The sequence below is a fragment of the Pyrus communis genome, chromosome 6 (assembly GCF_963583255.1).
Source record: "Pyrus communis chromosome 6, drPyrComm1.1, whole genome shotgun sequence".
Lineage (NCBI taxonomy): Eukaryota > Viridiplantae > Streptophyta > Magnoliopsida > Rosales > Rosaceae > Pyrus > Pyrus communis.
This window is the reverse complement of record NC_084808.1, coordinates 11,520,012-11,532,467: the sequence shown is the minus strand read 5'-3', so window position 1 is coordinate 11,532,467 and position 12,456 is coordinate 11,520,012. Positions and strand designations below refer to the sequence as shown.

The 12,456-nt window shown below is 37.1% G+C and overlaps 1 protein-coding gene across 2 annotated transcripts; it reads left to right on the top strand.

Moving 5' to 3' along the window:
- Positions 1-731: 731 nt before the first annotated feature.
- Positions 732-7,117, top strand: LOC137736982 (putative glucose-6-phosphate 1-epimerase). 2 transcript variants are annotated; one of them, XM_068476314.1, is made up of 9 exons: positions 733-1,125; positions 2,535-2,609; positions 3,563-3,619; positions 3,702-3,862; positions 4,003-4,143; positions 4,923-5,025; positions 5,101-5,200; positions 5,770-6,017; positions 6,810-7,117. In XM_068476314.1, the coding sequence occupies exons 1-8, from the start codon at positions 919-921 to the stop codon at positions 5,982-5,984; spliced, it is 1,059 nt and encodes a 352-aa protein (XP_068332415.1). In that variant the 5' UTR covers positions 733-918; the 3' UTR covers positions 5,985-6,017; positions 6,810-7,117. The 2 variants fall into 2 exon arrangements, with proteins under 2 accessions (XP_068332416.1, XP_068332415.1); XM_068476315.1 differs by lacking the exon at positions 2,535-2,609 and having other exon boundaries at positions 732-1,125.
- The last annotated feature ends 5,339 nt before the right edge of the window (positions 7,118-12,456 follow it).

Sequence of the window (12,456 nt, the reverse complement as noted above, 5' to 3'; positions counted from 1 at the left end):
TTACAAGGACCTATGGACCCAGCCTGAATCGGCCCGTTTGAAACGGGCCGGATTAGGTACGGTTCCTGTATTAAAATTTGTTATACCCGCCCGGTCCGATCTGTTTCTTTTAAATCTGGATCCTATCTGGTGCCTTCAAAATTGGGTCTGGCCTGGCTCGTGCCCAACCCAGAGTGTTATGTGTCATTTCCATACCAAATAAACTCCTTCATAACATGTATATACTATTTAGAGAGTGTGTACACTAAATGTTTTTATGTCTAGCAATCATACAAGAGCATAACGTTATTAATTACGTTACATAAGTGGTGGAAAGGTTAATAGTTTAAAGACCTAAAATGTTATATGACTAATAAGAAAAAAAATACAAGTATTTAAACTAAAGAGTAATATAATCCTATTTGTCAATCAGAAGAGAGTGAAAAAAGCTATTTAGTCTTCTATCACAATAAAAAGGTTAAGCATAGTAATGCAATTTTACAAAACAAAATATTTTTTGTTTAAGCATTACTTACATAAATTTTAGTATCACTAATTTAAAATAAATAAATAAATAAATAAACCCCTCGCTCCATACACACGTTCTATTCCACTCTCTTCTTCTCTCATCCAATTTTAAAAACAAAAATAAAAAATTTATACACTAATAAAAATATAAATAACTTAATAATACTAAGTAACGGTGCAATCAATTTTAGATAAGATATTTTGTTATAGTACAACACAGGTTTAGTTCCCATGACAGGAAAATATTAAAAAGAAGAAAGGAAGAAGACAAGAGGAAGTTTCACGAGAGAGAGAAACTTGGCAGTTGCTCTGCTGCTGCTACTTCCATCACTGCCTTTCAGTTTCTCAGGCAACATCAACAACAAGAGCCGATTCTCGAGAGAGAGAGATCGATCCTTTTACAGAGACGGAATGAGCAGCGACAAGGCTCCGAATCCAATCGCTACTTCTGCTGCAGCATCTCCCACAAATGCATCCAGTAATACTACCACTGGCGGTGGTGGCTCTGCTGCCGTTGCTAATGCTAACGTAAGCCTTCATCCCGGCGTTGAATCCTGTAAGGGCATCAATGGCCTTGACAAGCTCGTCCTCCATGATCCACGAGGCAGTTCTGCTGAGGTATTCCCCTCTGAAACGACGTCCTTCTCCCTTATATCCCTCTTTCCTTCGTCTTGGCTTTGCTTTTTCTTTTTTGTTTGATCGAGATCTGATGCTTGCTTGATTTCATTTTCTGTTTGAGAATTAGAAATGGAATTGTTCGATTGGTTTCAATATCTTGTTTGTTTATTTGGACTTCGATCCCGTTTGGTGAATCTAGGGTTTCTTGATTTGCTGCGTTCCGATTTGTTCGATCTGCTTGGGTGGAGTTCTTGAGTAATGAGGTGATGAGGAAATCACGAGTGATTGATTTTTTTTATTTGTTTATCAGGCTAATTTTAATCTTGAACTAATTGTTTTAAGGGCAAACAATGGGTTTTTCCACGGTTTCGGAGTGAGAACTTAAAGAGCAGGAATCTATTTATTAGTTACTACCATGAAATTTCCTTGTACAAACCTAAGCTTGCCTCATCATTTACCCTTTGGAGGATTGAGAAGTGTCTTCGATTGATAAGAGTAGAAACCGGTTAAGTTTATTTGTAATTTCCCATATTTGTACAAATTTGGAGGATCGAGAAGTGTCTGCGGTTTTATTAATTTTACTGTTTTTTCATATTAGAAACTAGTTGTTGCGGTCGAATCTGGACAAAAATTCATATCATGGAAGGACTAAACTCATAATTTCCTTTCAGAGTGTAATTCAAGTCTGATTGATGAGGAACAGTATGTCCACCAATAGCAATAGGATCTTTCCAAAGGTTTTGAAGTTCATGGAGTATTAACTAATCTGCTATGACGCTTTTTTTTTTTTCCTTGCTAAATAGATATTTATAAGTAGATGCACAAGGTTCAGTCATTTCAATTGGAAGGACATTAAGATGAGTATCTAATATGAGAAAGTTACTGGTGTTATGTTGTGTACATTACCAGATTTGTTATCAAATCGAATATTTTTTTTTTTTACCTTAAAAACGCTCAAATAATTTTGATTTTGCCTGTTCACGGGACAAGAATCTAATGTGATTTCGTACTTAGTGTTTGTTAATTAATCTGATAAGTGCGATAGTCTATTAATGTTTCTGACATTAGCCTACTGTGTATTGCCAATGTAGAATGCCAATTTGGTTCACTTCTCTCCCTTGATGATACTTGAATTTGGATACAATTACTTGAGTGCATGCTAATGCTTTATTTTTCATTTACCGCCTGATGATTATTTTCTTGATGCTAGTCTTGCTCTTGCTAGATTTATACACTAATATATCAATTGGAATTGCACCCTGAGTTATTATTGGTCTGCATAGTTTCACTTTCTATGTTTGTTTTGTTTTAGAATGTAATTTCAGGCTTCAGAAGCATATTTCCAAGGCTGATTACAGTGGCCTTTCAACTTCTGTTGCCTTATAGTTATTTGTTTTTGGGCTTTTCAGGTGTATTTGTATGGGGCTCATGTAACTTCATGGAAGAATGATCATGGAGAGGAATTGCTGTTTGTTAGCAGTAAGGTGCTATGCAGCAATTTTTGTTAATTCTTTTTATTTATTATTTTTTTAGGTGTAAATTCTCTTGATTTTTCCAATGGACATCACTGAAGGAATTTCCATTTCTTTTTTTGTTTCTTTACGGTGTTGTGTATTATCTTTAATGGGGATTCTTTTTACACATTTTATTTTTCTTGTTCATACTTTAGAAAATGTTTTTAAGCATTGTATTCATGTATCATAGCACCTTATACGATTATTTTGGATGAAAAACTGCTAATATGATATGTATGCATTAAACGGATGAGACCTTATTGTATTGTGATAACAAACCTTTGAGAAGGATGTAGTGCATGTTGGCATTGTGGTACTGCGTTATGTGGAGTGAGCAGTGTCGGCATACACCATTATAAAGTTATGTCATCCAAATTTTTGCTTATCTACTCAGTTCGTTTCTTATTCTTTTAGTTTTAAGTGGGCTCTAAGATTTGGTCAGGTTGCTTTTGTGACCGTTCTGTGCTCCTGGGAGGATAATTAGGATGTTGGTTATAGATTCTTGGAAGTCTGGCAACACTGTTTTTACTTCGTGTCATGAAACGTGAGACGACTTGGGATGACAGTTCTCTCAGCAACCCACACCGAATGGGGAAAGCATGGGGTTGGGGATGACAATCTTTTTTCTTCCAAATAAGGTTGGGGTATGGGGGTGCAGATTGAGGTCCCTGCCCCATACCCGTCCTCATCCCCATCCCTGTTCCCCATCTGTTTTTTATTTTATATCATATTTTCTGTTTAACTGGATTTTGCTATCAAAATTTGTAGAAAGGGATATAACCTTAATTACTATCATGCATTTCACAATGGAAAGGGGACTGATAATACTTTGTGGCATATTTCTTCCTCCTTTTATTTTTGCCCTTCCTTTATTCACCCACAAACAAATCATCTGAAATGTATATATCTTTTTTCTTCCGCAGGCTATCTTTAAGCCTCCAAAAGCAATTCGTGGGGGAATCCCGTTATGCTTTCCGCAAGTATGTACTCCTTTCTGATGGTCTTTCCTGCTTTATTTGATTGTTCATCCTCGTGAAGGGAACTTGTACGTTGTTTATGCAGTTTTCAAATCTTGGTCCTCTTGATGCACATGGATTTGCTAGAAACAGATTTTGGAGCATTGACTCTGATCCATCTCCGTTCCCAACAAATAGCCCCAATAAAGTTTCTGTTGACTTGATCCTTAAGCCTACTGAAGAAGATATGAAGACCTGGCCTCACAGGTGAATACTGGGAAATATGTTGATTTATTATTTGTTAAGGCATTGGAGGAAGATTCTAATTGGAATCTATGCAACTTCTTTTTTTTTTTGTCAACTTTAACTATAAGGTTTCTTTTACTTGATTTCATGTTCAACTGAAGTTATGAGTTCCGGCTGCGGGTAGCTTTGGGACCCGGAGGAGATCTGACATTGATATCCCGCATCAGGAATACCAACACCGATGGGAAGCCGTTCACATTCACATTTGCATATCACACTTACTTCGCTGTTTCAGATATCAGGTTGTTCATCCACTTGATCTTGTTAGACATGCTATTTATTTAGCCTCTAAATAAACCAAACGAGTAAAGGGACTCCAAAATTGATAGCTTTTCATCTCATTTTCTGCCTTAAATAATCCTGAATTTGTGAGCATAGTATAGGTATCATTGTTGTAGGTGTTGGAACTTTTCTTTCACTCCATAAGTGATCAGAGTATGACGCATAAACATATCTTGTCCGTCAATGGTTGACTATGCTGCATTGTGGCAGAATGTGTGACTGAAATAGCATAATCACTTAAAATGTACTTGGTCGCATCGTTATGAAAATAACTTTGAAGACAAGCTCAGAAAATGGGTAAAATTAAAGCACTTTTTAACTGATGAGCATGTGATATCCTGCAAAGGTAGCCGTACTGGAAGGTGTGGCTGGATCGCCTCCTTTTCAGTGAGAGGTAATGCTTGTTGGGTATTTTGTAAAGAGGTTGCATGCAATACAGAGGATGCAATTATAAAAGTGTGGTTCGCTCCTCGTATAATGAATATAGATGCATGTCTATGTTTATGTAAACTCTATAAACCTAATTAAAATATTTAAAATGATAAGATTATCACATAAACATTTAAAGCTAATCAGATCTTATTAACTGCGAATTGTGCAATATGACAGTCAGAAAAGAAAAACCATTGTTTACCATCCATGCTTGCCCTCAATTTAAATGCCATATCATGTAATATACAGTTTAAAGGAGGACAACTGTTCTGGATGGTATTGAAATTTTCTTTGTGCTTCTGTTCAGTGAAGTTCGCGTTGAAGGATTGGAAACCTTGGATTATCTTGACAACTTGCAGAGCAGGAAACGTTGCACTGAACAAGGTGATGCTATAACATTTGAGTCAGAGGTAAGTTGAAGTCTCTCAATTTCTGTATTTATTAGTTTTGTTAATTTTTCACTTTATTTTCCTAATAATAATTAGGTGGACAAGATATATCTGAGCACTCCTACAAAGATTGCAATTCTGGATCATGAGAAGAAGAGAACATTTGTAATACGCAAAGATGGTCTTCCAGATGCTGGTTAGGATTAATATGTTCAATCTTTCATATTGGAGTTATTCCTGCTGCAGTCTATTTTCTTTATTTTTAAAATTTCCGGAGTCCTGACTGAAGCTTATATAGTGGCTTTATCATAACTAACAAGAGAACAGAGTGAATTGCTCTATCCTATGACTCCCGAGATAACTAGGATTAATGGAGAGAACTCTTGTTCTTTATTCGTTCTTTTCAAAATAGTAACCTCATTGGTTTAAATGTTATTGTTGTATGATTTGATTAATTTAAAAGTTGATAGTGAAGAATTTTTTTAAATTTATCAACATCCACTCTCTTCAGCCATGTTTTACACCATCATATCTTTCCTAAATCTACAACCAGTTTTATTAGGTCTTTATGTTGATTAAGTCACTCTAATGATCTTCGTTGAATATATCCAAGTTCCACAGCTGGTTCTCTCATTTGATTCTTGGTTAATAGAAGTGAGGTGTTTTTTGTTGCTAAGAGTTATAATGTGAAATACCTGCCCTCGTAGTGTTCATTGGGATCGTATTCTGCACTGTATAGTGATTTAAAATTTTTTCCCCATTCAGTTGTATGGAATCCCTGGGATAAGAAGGCGAAGGCTTTGACTGACTTTGGAGATGATGAATACAAGCATATGCTGTGTGTGGAGGCTGCTGCTATTGAGAAACCTATAACATTGAAACCTGGAGAGGAGTGGAGAGGAAGGCAGGAGCTTTCAGCTGTTCCTTCCAGTTACTGCAGCGGGCAACTTGATCCCCGAAAGGTTCTTCAGGGAAGCTGAAAGTTCCATCATTCTGGCCTATACTTTGTACAGGTACGTGTGCCGAGAGTTCAAACTAGTAAATATCTAATCATACATCTGGTGCTGGCCTTTCACTTCACCACGAATTGTCTGATGCATCAAGTAGACCTAACTTGTAAATTCAAAACATAAGCATTACAATGAATTCATACTTGTCTTTCTAAGATGCCTATACTCGTTTTTGGTTGTTTCATTTTCTGATTGAACAGTCGCTATTTTGCATGATCAGCTTGTGTTTTACTATTTGGTAACAAAAATATGAGCTCGTATGTACTTTTTTTCTTTCTTTCTAATGAACTAATTGTATCTGCTTCTATTTTTCTCTCCAATGAATTGTTAGTAAGCAAAACGAAGGGGAAATTGACTACTAATAGTTCTTTTCAAAGGAGGCAGCCAAACCTTTAGGGCTTGTTTGGTACACATGATAAAATTGGAATGGATAGCTTATTAAACTAAAGGTATTTTGAAGGGAGAAATTATAAAATTATGACCATCTAGATGATAGAAGATGAATTACTCGTGAAGAAACTTATTAACGGAAACTAAAGGGATGTTGATGCATCATTTAGTTTGGAATGTGATTTGGCTTATGGGTAATGGTTATGGAGTAGATTGTTATGGTAGCAGGGGGTTTCGGTATTTGTTCAATCAACTCATATTCTCAGAATAGCTTTTCGAGGATTCGGGAATACGGATGGGTTGGTTTCATGGACGTGAATTGTTAAAATAGATGTTGTCGTTTGTTTTAATTAGTATGATTTCAAATATTGTTGGTGATAGTCTAATAGATCTTTCGTTCTGCAGGTATGTTGTTGCACATGTACATCGGTCGGGAAAACAAATTCAGCCCGCTATTTTCGCTCCGAGAATTTTACTGTGTTGGGTGAAATGATCGATTCATGAGTACATATGACTCGATATAATATGTTTTTTTTTTTTAAAGTCGATGAAGTTTTTTTTATTTTTTTATTTTTGGTGTGGAAGGAAATTAACTCGAGTGGAAATGGTCGACACTTGGTCCGGTGGATGAGAGACTGTACGTGTTTTTGTTAAACGAAATGTCAGTGAATGTTATTTTCGATTTAGATTCGATTTGATTTGGTTTACGGTAATTCCTTCTTATCTTAAAATAATATGTAGAGGTGGTACTGCATCTCCTTTTTCTATTGACAAAATATAGCGAGATGAAATTCTAACATATAGTAGCAAAAAATATAGCAATTTTTGCGAAGATTCGTGTGAGGGATAAATCCAGATGATATTTCTATCCATTAGATCTAGCAGTAGGCCCATGTAGACCTGGTAAATCAGTCCATAACAGGGAATTCGATAACAATTCTTTTTGTTAGCGAGTTGTGTGTTTTGTATTGAGTTAAAGGGTCATGTAAGAATTTATCAGGCCTAATGTCTTGACTTGGCAAATTGGTTGTGTTTGTGTCATACTTGTTATCTTTTCGGGTTTTTAACTGGTGACTTGATAACAATATAACTTATTAATGAGTTTATAATGGATGACATGATAACGACATGATTAGTTAATAGGTTGTCTTGAAACTTGTTATTTTTGTGTTATGTTAACAGAGTGTGCAAGAAATTGCTGGGTTTAGGCTCATGATCGACTGCACTATGGTTGCATATTGAGGGGCTTGCCAGTCAAGAATCAACCTTAATTATCGTTCATGTAAAATAAAATAAAAAATCTGTCCGAGCATCTCAAATGACATAGGTAAATGCGTACTCAAATTCGTGTTGATGAGTTACATGGTATAACTTTGCTCCAATAGTGTAGGCTATCGAGTAGGCAATTTTGTTTATTATTATTCATATTAAGTAGGCAATATTGTCTACACATTTAATAGACAAATTGGGTCTCACATCTCTTTTCGCAATAAAATACTCTTTGTGGTCCCTCAATTAGATTGTGCTGTATTGTTTTTGTTAGGAACAAGGGATGAAAATAACTAATCTAATACAATTTTGCAAACTTGGGTTGCCTAATTCATTGGAGTGATCAAGTTTCCATGAGGAAAAATGAGTAGGAAACATGCCACATAACCCTATATGGTACACTTTTGTCTACTTTGACAAAGGTTCAAGGTTGAAGGGGTAGAGGAAGACCTAGGAAAACTTTGGAAGAGACTCTAAGAAAAGACTTAGAGTACTTGGATCTAACGAAGAACATGACACAGAACCGAGTGCAATGGCGTTCTAGGATTCATATAGCCGACCCTATTTTGTGGGAAAAGGCTTTGTTGTTGTTGTTTGTCTACACTATTGGAGATTGACACGTCCCAACCCAGATGTCCAAATGACACTTGGATAACACACATTGACTGACACCCAAGGATGACGAAAGCCATGAATAAATGAATATGCGAAAATATGAGAGGATAAGTAAACCAGAAAACATGCAACAACAATAATAACAAGGAATTTGCGAACATTAAGAGGCAAAAATAATAATAATTCAATTTAAACATGTAAGAACAGAGTATCCAACGTTCACAAATCTGAATAAAAATGTACCAATGTATCTAAAGCATACCACAAACGAAAGTGCTAGAGAAAGGTAAAATAACAAGTGACAAATGATCATAAACGGAAGTCATACTCGAGTGGAAGGATGCAAGATCACTGGTAGGGAAATGCCTCGATACTCGGGTCTTACTGAACGTACTAAACCCTTGTTTTGAAAACACATATATATAATACTACATAGTAGTTTTCCGAAAACTCTACATGCCATGAAAACGTTCATAGAATCAGAACGTATAAAACCTTGGTCAGAAATGAATATAACTGCCCGAAGGCAAATCTATAAAAACCTTCATAAATCCCATTAATGCTGTACTCTCTAGGGATATTATAGTCCCTCGAAGGCAGTACCTGCCCATCACCCGAATGTGAAGTTGTATGACACTGGGTTACACCAATGAAGAAACATGGTAGGGTGAAGCTGTACGAGTTCGGGTTACGCTGGAGAAGAAATATATAACATCACACACCGACACTAGCCCCAGGCTAGTGAAGCTGGGGGTATGTCATCAATCTCATCAACTCCTCATTCGCCTGAAGGCAATACCTGTCCATAAACCGAAGGTGAAGCTGTACGATACTGGGTTACACCAATGAAGAAACATGGTAGGCCCCATCACCCGAAGGTGAAGCTGTACGACTTTGGGTTATGCTAGTGAAGAAACATGGTAGGCCTCATCACCCGAAGGTGAAATTGTACGACTTCGGGTTACGCTAGAGAAGAAATATATACATAATATCCTCAATTGTGTCCTATGGCCATAGACATCTACATACCCATGTTGTGTGGATGTGTTGTATGATAGCCCGCTAGACAAGTATCGAAAACATACCTCAAAAACTCATCAAATCCGAAGCTCACAAGCTCAAAGTCTCATTTCATAAATCCAAGATAATTCACATCTGTAAATCCATGGAATTTCATAAGCGAAAACCCAGTATTTCATAACCTTTAGTAAAATGTAAATTCGATAAATCATAAATATCTCGTAAACCATAAATGTAGAAATCCGGAAAATATAATATAAAACATATTCGATGCATGAAATATGAAATGCATGCAAGCCTAATATTTCATAAAAACATGCAAGTTTAGAAGGGGTCCACTCATAAGTATTCCACTACCAGTGAGCCGCTTGAATTAGGGATGACTGGATCACTTCTAACTGATGCACCTAAACACAAATGAAGACCATTTAGTAAAACTCTACTAAAACGATGGAATTTGGAAAAATGGACATGGATTCGGATTCGGCACGTTGAAAAACCTAAAGAGGGACCTCGGGTTCCCCCACGCATTGTCAAACGTGGCGGCGGCCCAGAAGGCTATGCGCTGTCGCATGCGCCGAGATGGGTCGCCAGAAAGTTCATCCAAAAAAGTCGTCGGCGCTGTCGTGGACGACAGTGGAGCATAATACCTCCGGTGGAGACGCGTATGCTTTATGTGCCAGCCATGACCCTCACCCACACGTAGGCCACGCGCCAGCCCAAGAAGTTGGGTTTTGGTACAGGTCAGATCAGGGTTTGGGCCTGGGTTCTGGGTAACTAGATTGGGCCAGTTCTCAATTAGGGTTTTGAGCCTGGGTTATTGGGTTTGGTTTAGGCCTGGCTCTGGTTTGGGCTTGGGCTGGGTTTAGAGTTGGGTTGTGGGTCATAGGTCGGGATGACCCGATTTTAGGCTATGGATTTGATTAGAATCTGGGCAATATTTCTCGAGCTCCATTCTACACCATTTGCAATGATTCAAAAGTCATAATGAAGTTTGGCACTAGGAGAAGAGATTCGTGCTGTTTTGGAGTTGTGTCATGATCGGTATTGGCTGGAAATTAGCTCGAAAGCTGACGGACCTCGCCAGAAAATACGTAAAGGAGTTTTCGAGATATATCTGCGTTCAAAAACCACAAAGACTACTAAAAATTTCCTTAACTTACTCCTAAACACGATCTACAAGGATGTAGAGTTGTTAACAAGCTTACCTCGTCGGAAAACGGCGAGAACTCGTTGGATCAACGCTTAGCACATTGAACATACTGTGCAACAAGGGAGAGAGAAAAAACAAGCGATATCTCTGCGTTTAAGGTTTGTAGGACTCGTATGAGAGGAAGTGATGGTGGTGTGTTGGTCGTTGGAAGGAAAAAAGGGCTAGAGATGATGTCGGTGGTGGAAAGATGAGAGGGAAATAGTGGTGAGGAAGAGAGAATTTTAGAGTGAGAGAGAGATCATAGGAGGGGAAAGAAAAAGGGCACCAGAAATAAGGTGCCATGTAGAGGCCCAAAGTGGAGAAATATCTCCACTTGTGAAATTACCAAAATGCTCTTATCATTCAAAAATTGTAGGAGTTTCATTTTAGCTCCGAATTTGATTCCGATCGTACCTACATTTTCGTATTAATGAGAGCTACAGAAATAAAATAAACGGAAAATTCTAATACATTAACGGACGAAAGTCAACGGAGGTCAACCTTTTCATCATTAGGGGTATTTTTGTAATTTTAACTAATTAAAATGAAATTTTCGAAGCGGGTCATTACAGAGATGCTGGAAATTGAATAGATTAACTCGTTTTAATGAGTCATGTAGGCAAAATTAACTCCAATGGTGTAGTCAAATTTTGCGCACTCTCCTAATATCAGTGATGTTGCCTACTTCAACATGAGTAAAAAAATCGAGCCCTCTCTTTTTAATAAAATGCAAGCACACTTCTCTTAAATAATAGTATAGAATTTTTTTGTAGAGAAATATGACATACACCTTAACTGGTAACAATGGTCACCACTTCATTAATCATCGTTAAATGAGTTTAAGTTTTGAGATCTGAGTAGTAGATATATTAAATCAAACTCATCCAACAATAATCAGTGGGGTGGTGATTAAATATCAGAAGAAATAATAAAATAGGACTTTACCTATTTGGTCACCCCTAGTCAATTTTGCCTATTTTAGCAAGTGGTGGATTTTCTTTTAGGCTATTGGGTAAGGCCTTCATCTTCAACCCACCATGTCCGGGTTCGAACTTTGTTGCCTCCCCTTAGTATAAACTAGCTTTTTAGCACCACACTAAAAAGTAGGGGTGGGCATAAAAATCATGGAACCAAGAAACCGAATCGAACCGGGAGTAAAAACAGACAAAAGCTGTATTGACCGAAAAAGTCAACTTAGGTTAAAAAATCAAACTGAACTGGTTCATACCCAATTTCGATTTCAATTTTCATTTTGGCCGAACCGCCTAGAACCAAACCAAACCATTTCATATATAAGCCCAAAAGAAATTTAATTAAAAATCCAAGTTCAAAAGTCAATAACTAACCGTTATTGTTTTTTTTTTGGGTCTCATCTCTTCCTCTTTTTTTATTTCCTCAAATGATATCTTTTGTTAAGTTATCTATTAGATTAGCCACTAACGAAATTCGAACCCACACCGTTATGCAAGGGCTCAACACCTTTATGTTAATTATTAGCACGTGAGCCACACATATTAGGCTAAAACAAAACTCTTCATCAATTGTTAGCACTTAGGGCTTACATGTGAGGCTAATTTTATCTTTATAGTTTCACATGTGAGCCTCATGGGGTAAAAATTAACGGAGAGTTGAATTTTTTTTATCTGCGACGTTGTTGTTCTTATTTCTCCCCTATGCCTCACCACGCCACGCCACGCTACGCCATGCTTCTGTTGTGCTAGAATATCACCAAACCAATTGGAACCAACTCAAGCTAACCCACAGGAAATATATCAAATGAAATGCAAGAACAAAATATAAAAGACACCAAGATTTTAACGAGGTTCCTCAATAGTCATTGTAAGTAGAGTACGTCCTCGGAGCAGTAAGAGCTCACCCAATAATCCACTATCAACCAAATGGGAGTTTACAAAGTGTTGGCAATCTCACAACCAAAATCCCAATACACCCAAAAAC